Raw genomic sequence first — 10655 nt, 5'->3', positions numbered from 1 at the left:
CTTAATTTGCATTTGTGTTTTTTCATACCTGTCATTTTTATTTTCCCTTTTCTTCCTCACCTTTCCTGGTGCAGACATTTGGATAAACTGAGTCCTGTGCCATCCATAGCAAAGATTGCTTGCATTGGAATATTCTAGTTCTGACAAGGACATACAGAGATTTTTATTTTGAATGTACATTAACTCTTGATTCCATCAGGAACAAGAAAGTGTGATTTGCAGCAAGCTTTTAATTGTGCCAGTTTTTCATGTGATAATTCTTCTTTTAAACCTGTGAGCACTTATTTCAAAGGACCTTTTGATAATGAAGATTGTTTTGTGTCAGGGTAACCAGCTGTGGTGCACAGTTAGGGATAAGAAGGTGTTTAATAGGGAAGAACTTCAATGCACGGACTTCACAGGGAGATTTAAAACTTCAATTTTTATTAGCACCAAATACCAAGCAAGTTCCATGACAACAAGCTGTACTTCCAAGCTGGTGAGTTATTTTGTTTAAGGAAAGGGAGTTAGTAATTATATGACACATCAATTCAGTCTATGTACTCTCTTGTGGTTGCATATGCAAATCCATAATTCCTTCAGTTGTGCACAGGTCTGAGTTCACAATTTCTGTCTTTCCCCCAAAAGTAGGAGTGTTTTCAGTCATGAGGTTTTGAGGCAACTCTTCTTGGGAGACCAAGTAACATAACTTAGCTGCTCAGCAGGAGAACAGTCAAAGCACCTCTGGCTTCTAGGGGAAAATAGGACTGCTTCTAATATAGTTGTGTGTCCAGTTCCTGCAGCTGAGCTTACAGAGTGAAGAATTTACCCAAACAGCTTCACTTGTACCTCCATGAAGCCTCTGTATTCAACTAATGCCAACATGACTTTCAAATGAAATTAATACAGGTGCAAAGACAGGGGGCACTGGTGGGGAGGGAGGAGGGTTGTGTGGTGCTCTGAGGATTATAAAGCAGCTTTTGGTGACTTTGACTGTGACAGGAGATCTGGCACAGGCTTATAGACTGAGACGTGGGGTTCCAAAAAGCACTAGAATCAGCACCATGGAGAAGTGCTCTTTTCCTGGAGTACTTGCAAATACTTCATTCTAATTGCGTTTGTAAACAGCTTTAACTCCTTTGAGGGAAGGATGAGTCTGTTCCTTCAGAAATGAGAGCCTGAAAATGAGAGAACTGAGAACACCTCCCTCACTCCCCCTCTTTCCCTTTTTTTTTTTTTTTCTTTTGTAGAAGTTATATTGGATAGTTGGGCTGCCACAGTACAAACTGTGGGGATGCATATACTGCTCCACTCACCTCAACAGAGTGTGGATGCAGGTGAGCATTTCAAAAGAACAGCAAAGACGTAATTTCTAACATGAAGTATTTTTTAACTCAGTATTCGGGATGCTTATTATTCAAGCTGAGATACATTATCAGAACCTGTTCATTGCCTCTGTGGATGATACAATAACACTGAACAAGTTGCCAAGGTAAACTGGGTTTAAAAAAAAAAAAAAAAAGGAAAAAAAGCATCCCTGCAGCATTAGTTTCTCTGGAGAATGCTAAGCAGCTAGTGACAGTTCTGCTTGATAACAGTGCTCATCTAGCCACTTGCATCATGGAACTGAGAACATTAAAAGCAATTCAGATTCAGTCACCACTCAGTTTATAACTAGGCTGCATGAATTACTTGGTTACAGTGCTTATTTTACTCTGTTGTGTAGGGACTGTGGTCTCCTAAATCAATAGAAAACCTGAACTTCGTTCAGCCATGTAAGACGTCTGTCACTGGGCACTAAAATTTGTACAATACAGATAATTGAATCCACATTTGACAGACTGAGACTCTGACTGATCAGGCACTGCAGTGTGCAGAACAGCAGATTTAAATGGCAGAGGTCAAGTGCTGAAGCAGCGATGGCCTTAAGCTTTAGGGCCAAGGAAAGGTATTTGTGGAAGAGGGAGATGATGAGGTGCATCTGAACAGACTTTTAAGAAACCAGTTCCTGAACTCCCTTTATTTCTACAGTAATCTTCAGGTAATCTTTAGGATGAATGCTTTACACCTGAAACCCTTTTGCTGTCCATATGAGACATAAACACATAAGCAGTACACACTAGCAGTTGGGGTTTTTTTAATGCTGTGGTTTTCTATAGATTTTTGTTTTCTATAGATTTAATTGTTTACAGTTATGTTTTATTTTGTTGGCTGCGATTTGAACTATATTCTGTAATAGCAGTACCATAGGAATACAGGGGGAAGTTTACAGTGCATAATTATCCCATCCTTTCAAATTATTCTTTTAACCACAACCAGAGGGAAGTTGCTGTTAAGCAATTCTGTAGTAACAATATGTTCTGCATAAACTATTTCTGTATAAAAGATACCAGGGAGTTGTTTGAGAAACCCACTAAACTGATCAGCCATTTCTTCATTAAAAACCATGCAATGCAAGATGACTGTTTAGTTGTCTAACACACACTGGCATAGATTTGGTAGTAAATGCTTTCTGGCTGTTGGAGGGAAGAACATAAACTAGGCTGTTCTTGCAGGACAACAAAACCCAGGATGTCTAGTGAATTTACAGTACTTCCATGGGGAAACAGTTTATTGTGGGGGGAGGAGGAAGCAAGGCCTAGGGTAAAATGACCTACCTAGGGAACTGGATGGGATTTCAGAGGAACAGTCTTTCAACTGGCATTTGCTAGGTGAGTTAGTAATGATCAGTTCCTTATTTGCTTGGGGTTTTAACATATGGCAGGTACGAAACACAGGGCTCTGCATTTTGAACTCCTGATGTGTCAAGACAAAACTCTGGATGAGATTTCAGAGGCTGTCCTTAAGTCTCTTTGAAAATTATCACCATGCAGACAGAAACTACTTTGTATTACACAGCCAGTCTAATCAGCTAAGCCTGATATTCCCAGGTTAAGTGTACTTAAGGAAAAATAGCAGGATGTCAGGTGAAATACTAGTCCAGTTGTTGATTAAAGTAGAAACAGCCCTGTCTATGCCAACATGTATTTCAAAAGCAAAGACAGATAGGATAGCTACTAGGGGAAGGTACACTGGGCTTAGTTGTTTTAAACAATGGGATCTTGAAAATCAATAGCATACTCAATTACCCAGGGTTCAGCTTTAGTGGAAAGACAAATCAGGCTGTAAAGGTAATACTGCTGCTCTGTGCCCATACAGTCCTGTAAGCATCATTATGTTAGTGTTCCTGAAGTACAGAACCAACGCTGAGTAAATGAAATTAAAAGGCAACATTTTAAAATCCATGTAAGAAGGGTTGTTTTACATGTATGCAGCATGATGAAATTGTGAAATTCTCTGCTACAATGCAAGACTTAAGGGTAAAGTTTTACAGAGTCAGAAAGGGATTAAAGACAGGTGTGGTTAATGAGACCATCAGTGGTACTTTGAATAGGATGAAGAAAATTCAAGTACTGTAAACATGCCTGTTGAACTGAGGGAACTGTAGAAAGCTTCTGTCAAAGGTTTGGGTTATCCCTTATGAAGTTTCCTGCAACAACTTCTAAAATGTCTGGATCTCTACTTCTACAGTTACAATTTCAACAGTACCCCTTTTGGTTGTTCAGAATGCACAATTTGGAGGGAATTTCGCTTGCAAACCTGTTTGACCTGTAGGGTGCAATAATCTGTACTGAAAAAGGCAGTGTTAGACATGACTTCAAATAAGATACCTGGCTAACCAGATATTTTTCTAATCTGACACAGTATGAGTTCCTAGGTGTTCCATTTTAACATAGTCTGGCATTAATTTTCTAAGTTTCTCTATATAATTTCTGAATCCAAGCAACTACCTCAGAAAAAGAGAAGTCCAGTCCTTTTGCTTCAAAATTATCAGTAACAGACAAGTTGTAAACACAGAATAATTGGTTTCAGCTCTGAGTATTTTGTTAACACTGTAAATCTGATCTCCCAGTAGTTTCTGACTACTGCATAATTTCAGGTTGCCCTTAAAAGGAAAAAGAAAGGGATGTATCTTTACCTGGGGACGGGTAAATCGCTTAAATAATAATAATAAAAATAAATGTAAGGAAGGATAGGTCAAACGAAAGATGGGTAATGAGAAGTGACAAAGAATTAGGATGGTGTGGAGGGTTTTTTAATTGCATGCAGTGTGTGTTCACTTGCATGCACTTGCACAAACACGTATCTGTATACTCACTGTATAGCTTGTAGTGCAGTTGATTATAAAGAATACAAAAGACATTCTGTTGTAAACTTTAAAGAATATTTAATAACTTTTAAAAAATAAAATGTATATTTTAAATTTTGTTCTTTATATGAATGCACAAAAATGTATCACTGTAATTGCAGCAACAAAATCCAAAGAACTGAGGAGACTTGCCCACTGTGGTAAGATACCAGTGACAAGTTAGGAAAATTCACAATGGAATCCAAACAAATTTCCCATGGCGAGTCCCGACTTGTTTTCTAGCTGTGAATTGTCTAATCTATGAAGATCATTCACACTTAGCAAATCCTTGCCGACTAAGCAAATAAAGAGTCTGGATTTAAAACAATCGCCACAATCAACAGCTGGTTTCTCTTGCTTACCTTTGGTGCCACATTCATAGCACAACAATGAAGCAAAGGGGTAAGTGAAAGGCTGCAACTCTGAGTGCAGGTGGCTCTGGGCTGCCTCTTACCACATTCACAGGGTAGGACAGGAGGTTGTTGGCATGGACAAAGCGTAACCAGTTTGTGAGAAGTGAGAGGGGTTTGGGTGGGTTTGCAAAGCAACCCTACCTGCTGATGCAAGACAAAATATTTTACAGCTTCTGTGCAGTTCCTTCCTCTCCATATTATAAATCCTACGATGCTGCATCGAAATGCTAATTATTCAATGAAAGAATAAACCTTTATGAGTTTGTATGATCTAAGGGGGAGAACCAAAGAAGTATTCACAGAACAGAAACGGGACTGAATTTCAGTGATTGTGCATTATATGATGTGGAGCTAAGTAATTCTGTGGTAGAAGTAATAACATTTGGCTGCTAGTGGCAGTGCAGGAAAATAAACCATATTCTACTAAATATATATATATATATATGTATATATTTCATTATAACTGTGCTGATGAAAAGCCAAAAGAATACTGGACTGAAATCCTAGTGTTGCTGAATTCAGTAGGTGCAGCCATATGCTCTATGCCTTCACATCTTGTTATTAAGCAGAAAGAGCAATGAGAATAAATTAGAAGTGCTCCTTTATTGCCTTTGGTTCTGTCTTTAATGTAAATGTATTGAATCCTCCTTTCTGGTTAAAGATAAGAAGTCAAAATTATATAAAAAGCTTTACTAAAAGTGAGAAGGACACTAATAGAAGCAATTGGAATGACTTCTGTGTTGCTCTGCATACATACAACATCAGCAGCCTTTTAAATGGATATGATATACTACAGGTTACTTATTTATAATCAACCAGTTTAACTTGAAGTTTTATTTGTAATATGGAACTATCTTTTCTTTGTTTTTTAAAAAGATTGTTCCTTTACATATCACAGAAATCTTCTAAACTTATCAGCAGAGAAAGGATGCAATGCTCTTCAAGAGAAAATATGGTAAGTCTGAGGCTTGTAATATGCAGTATGTTCAGAGGTTTGAAATTGGACTGTGCTGGTAATGCTGCAAGCACCGTAACATCTGCTTGGCCTGTGTGAAGAGAGTTAATAAGATCAAATATAGAAAACAGTCCAGTCAGAATTATAAACCAGTTGCAAAAGCATCTCAGTTGGTAGTGTAAGGATAGTATTTAAAAAAGAATTATTAGCAGCAATATGTGACCTGGGGTTTTTTTGTTTGGTTGGGGTCTTTTTGTTGGTTTGTTTTTCCCCTAACTATATGTTTTTGTTGCAGTGACTGGGATTTACAAAAAGAGTGTTACTTAAATTCCTTATAGATACTTGTTTTTGAAAACAAAGGCAGTTTATCTTACTGTAAAGACACCTAAACTGTGGAAATTTATTAGAGGGAACCACAAAATGTGACTTGTCTTCGGTCTCTATTTCTCATGTTTTCTTTCCACTGCAGGATTAGCTGAAGTCTAACAGTGTTCTCTAAGAGCTCAGCACATGTTACTGGGAGACTCACAGGACAAGGGTCTGTGATCTCTCTTTTGCCTACACCACCATCAAGCAAATTGATGAGTTGCTCTCTGTGGGAGTTCTGCTGTTCTCTTGCTCTTATCAACTGAACCATCAGCAGCCTGCTCTCTCTGTGTTAATTTTTAATGGCAGGGATCACTACAAGTAGACTTCTCTACCTTTTATCTATCTTTAAAAAAATCAATGTTTTATTAATGTATTCATCACTCTGTTATGCTGCTTTTCAGCGGTGGAAACTCTGAGCTGTCAGCAGGGGCACCTCTGTGTACAAACTATAAACCACGGCAAGAACTAGTGGTACGTCTAACCTGGAATTGCATCCGTGCAAGTAAGAAAGGAAAAGAGTGGAGAGAGCGAAGGAACAAAACTTACACCACCTTTTGAAGAGCAGGACTGTTTGCAGGTGAGCCTGACTCAGGAAGCAGAGAGCAATGAGACTGTGGTGATTAACACCAGGAGTAAGCTGCTTGCTCGGAGTGCAGGGAACCTCTGTGTGGGCTGCTCACTCAGCTTGGAGCAAAGGTATGTTAACATTTGTCAAGGCTTGTTAGCGTGACAGTAAAATCCATTAGTGGTGGTGAGGTTGCTGTGATAGAGAGTCACCAAGAAGCCACATAAAATGCACACAAGTAATACATTACTTTCAACTTAGCCTGCACAGGTGAATGCCCCCTGGGAGTAAGATTTTGGAAGATACTTGCTCTTTTACACATCAGACTGTCCTAAGCATTTCCTGGGAAAACATGGAGTAGTTCTTGCCTGAGAGCAAGAAGGCTACAGAAAACCAGCAAAGAGACAACCCAAGAGCTAAGGAGTGAGAGCGAATCTGTCAATGGTGCAGGTTCAGAAAAGGATTAGTTGTGTGTGCAAAGGAGATTGTTCGAAGGGCCATGGGTTGGCAAGTCCAGCTTTATGCTGGAAATTGCCTTTAAATCAAAGCACACAAAATGTCACTCGTAGCTGAGACCTGCTGTTGTAAGCAGGCTCACTCTATCTGTGATCTTGATGCATGCTTCCAGTGTGCCACAGAAAGAATGGCTGCACTGAGCCTTCTGGGAAAACAGGGCTCCATGGCTGTCTCTCTCATCTAACCATCAGTGCCTGAGAGATCCTCCAAGGCTGGCTGCAGTGAGCAGGCCATCTGCATTGCTCTGTTAGCCTGTTCCCTGCTGTGTCCTTTCCCAGGGGTGCCTCAGCTTCTCCCTGTCACATATGCATTATCTGGGGCTGCTTGCTGGTGAGGAATTATTTGTTTGAACAATAGGATACATCTGATTCTTAACCTCACTGCTAGAAGGTGTGCACAGGTGGGTACTACAGAAATTGCTTTAGTTATCAATGAGTTGGGAAATCGGACGGTTAGCGGCTGTCCTCTGGCTAAGGAAAGTTATGGTTTTGATTCCTGCATATTCCTGCGATTCTGTGATATTTCAGAAAGTGTGGGGTATATTCTAGCCAACAGCTAGGCAAAGGAAAGTGCACGTGAAAAGGAGCACTGAGAGGTGACTCCAGTTCTAAGGGAGACTGATGTGTCTTGGCCATTGTCAGCGTGCAGCTGGGAGAAAAAAAAAGCTAAGCATAAAAGCATCTGAAGTCTTAATAGCTCTCAGAAAAAATGGGCAATGTGCAAAAGATTCTTCCTCAGCAAGGCAAACTCTATCATACCTGCAGATGATGATATCCCAAAGTAAATTAATGAAATGGTGACATTCAGGGAAGGAACAGCTGACAGCTTCGTACACATCTTCAAGTGAGGAAATGAGTGATATTTTTTGGCAGACTAACTTGAAACAGGAATGATAAAAAATAAAGCCATAGTAGACTGACAGAGAGAGCCCACTCGCAAGTTGTTTACTGAAATGAAGATACAGCTGAAAGTAATTACTTGTTTCCCAGAGGTATAAGTGATAGTGCCTTGTACAAGAAATAATACTTGGTTATTTCAGTTGGAATGTAAAATAGGATAGAAAGGTTTCCTCTTTCTGAGGTTAGATGCTGGGTATTTTCACTTCCTTTCAGAAAAGTATGTGATAATGAATGTAATATATATAACATATGCAGTCAACCATCTATTGCCACTGGCAATTAGTAAGTGAGGCAATGTCCAATATTGTTTTCCATTAACAGCCAGGTCTCACTGTACAGATTCTGATTAAAAGCCTGACTTTGCAGCGCATAAGATTAAAAATACTCCTTTAAAACAACGTATTTCTGAAGATGATCCTTTCCAGCTACAAAATCATCTTGAGACACTTGGAGGCAGGGCTGCTTGATCTGGACATTTTAGCTGTGTGCAAACTGTAGTAAAATCACAATTGCATTCGGTGCTACTACTCTGTACCTTCTTGCTGAAGAAAATGCATTTTCTACTTCCTCTCTTCCAGACTGTGAAATGCGTGAAGGAAACCTGGCAGGTTTCTCAGAGGTTGCCTCAGTGCAATCTTTTCCTAACACTGGTTTGCAGATCAGCCTCTCGCAAGCAACCTCCTTTGTCTTGCCACAGGCCATGGAAAAGGAATCACTGCTCTTTGGAGGTTTTCCTCTGTTTAAAGACAAGGCTGCTTCTTACCTGTGCCAGTTCAAGTACTGACTTTTTCTTTTCTTCCTCCTTCAGTGAAGTGGGGTGAATCACAAAATCTTCAGAAAGATAGCATTATACACAGTTTATAGTACAAAGGGTGTGGGGGGGAAAGGTCAGATGAATGAGCATGAAGGAGATTTCTCCTGTGTCCTTTGGAGGAGGAGCAGAAAGATTGGGAAATGGTATCTATGCACAGTAGGTATCTGCCTTGACTACCTGACAATACATGGTCATTGCAAAGGTGAGTCCGAGAATCTAAGAGAAAAAAAAACCAAAAAACAATCACTTTTCAGTAAGTAAAAAACCCCTATTTATTGAAACAACAAGAAAAAGCATGGCACTAGTTTTGTTCACACCCAGGAAGACACATCACATACTGCTTTTCCTGCCCGTTCCTGCCCTTGTTCTGTTCCTACTGTCTGTCTGCCTTTTGTCCTTATCTGTGTTACTGTTGTACAGAATGAACAATGAAAGCAGGGGAGAGTTGGTTTCCCTATGAAGAGCAGCCACCAGACACTGGGAAGAGGTATATTGGGAAAAAAACCACGTTTGGATGTCTTTTGCTTGAAAATATTTTAAAGTAGCAACCCACAGCTGTGGGGCTGGGTGAGTAGCTCTGTAGCTGTTGCTTTGAAATACATCAGGTTCATCCCTGACCCCAAGGATGCTGTGGTTTACTTTATTGCACTTTACCTTTCCAAGTCTGTGTGTGCACAGGCCCCTGTGGGGGAATCACTGGAGACTGAAAATGCATTAATCATGGCCATCAATGCCTCATCAACAATGTATGTGTCTTTCTACTCAGCCTATTCAAGAGAAGCAGCAGGGAGGTGGTGGTAGCTCTTCTCCCAGCCAGCTACTGACCTGCTGTGCTGCCTCTGTAGATTACTTCATCAGAAAAGGGGATGGGGAAGAGAGTCTTATCCTCCTTCCAGCTGAAGTACTTTATATGAATGTACTAAATGCTTGTTATTTTCCCTTTGCAACACCGCTGTAAGAATTGCCATTGAAACGAAGGTCTGCCAAGTAGAAATTTTTAGGATATGGATCTTATTTTTAGCACTTAATATGACCACTTCAAATTTAGACTTTGTATCAGTAGTAGTTTCTCTTAATGAGTACTTTGAAATAGTGTATGAATATACACACACTATTCTATTTATGAAGAAAAAAATGGTTATAAAGTTGTTAATCTTCTCAAGTCTCAGTCTATCACAGTGAAATAACACTTAGGTTTTAGTTTTACAGTAAGCACTTGGCTTTGGGAAGTATCCCCTGAACACTGCCTTCTGCTTCCTAGCAAAGGAACACCTCTGGGGACAGCTGCCTAATAAAACCATGGTGGCTGAATTTGTTTTGTAATTTGGAGGATTCTTAACATGAAAAACAAAAGCTGTCACACACTGAGGGCCAGAGCACCACTGAAACAGAAACAACAGAGGGAGCCCAAATCATTTCAGGTGACAGTGCGTCAAAACTTTTGTCATCCATTAGATCCGAATCACATAGTGCAGCTGGAAGACAGACTGAAAATCTTTCGTGTTCTGAGGTGTTTTCTCTGCACTGCACAGCATTTAGTAGGAATATGAATTTGCATTTTTAAATTGTCTGAAGTGTTTTCTTCCACACAGACTAGTAATGTCTTTCTGTCAGAAAGACAGCATTGTCTTAGAACTTGATTATATTTAGGGTATTTATGAGAAGGACTCTGACATGGGCTGGTGGGGGTGTTTTAGTGTATCTTTTAAAGACCCCCTAAATGCTGCATAGATGTTCAAAAGCTGGGTGGGTTTTTTGTGGTGGTTTTGGTTTGTTTTTTTTGTTGGTTTTTTTTAAAGTATAGTAATATATTAACAACAGTCTTAAATTGTCTGTCTGCCATATGATCTGCTTGAGCTTTTTTCCTAAGCATATCTGCTCACCACAGTGGCATAAAAAACAAAACTCCCCTGAATT

The 10655-nt window shown here is 39.7% G+C and overlaps 1 protein-coding gene across 5 annotated transcripts in view; it reads right to left on the bottom strand.

Moving 5' to 3' along the window:
* Positions 1–402: 402 nt before the first annotated feature.
* TSPAN4 (tetraspanin 4) overlaps positions 403–10655 on the bottom strand; it is a 364602-nt gene continuing 354349 nt past the window's right edge. For all 5 annotated transcript variants that reach the window (XM_050337173.1, XM_050337177.1, XM_050337176.1 and 2 more), the window contains one exon: positions 403–8954. In XM_050337173.1, the coding sequence (XP_050193130.1) occupies positions 8886–8954 (69 nt within the window). In that variant the 3' untranslated portion in view covers positions 403–8885. The remainder of the gene's footprint in view (positions 8955–10655) is intronic.

This window comes from Myiozetetes cayanensis, unplaced genomic scaffold (assembly GCF_022539395.1).
Source record: "Myiozetetes cayanensis isolate MyiCay16 unplaced genomic scaffold, myiCay2020 scf6-25, whole genome shotgun sequence".
NCBI classification, from domain to species: domain Eukaryota; kingdom Metazoa; phylum Chordata; class Aves; order Passeriformes; family Tyrannidae; genus Myiozetetes; species Myiozetetes cayanensis.
This window is presented reverse-complemented; position numbering and strand designations above follow the sequence as displayed.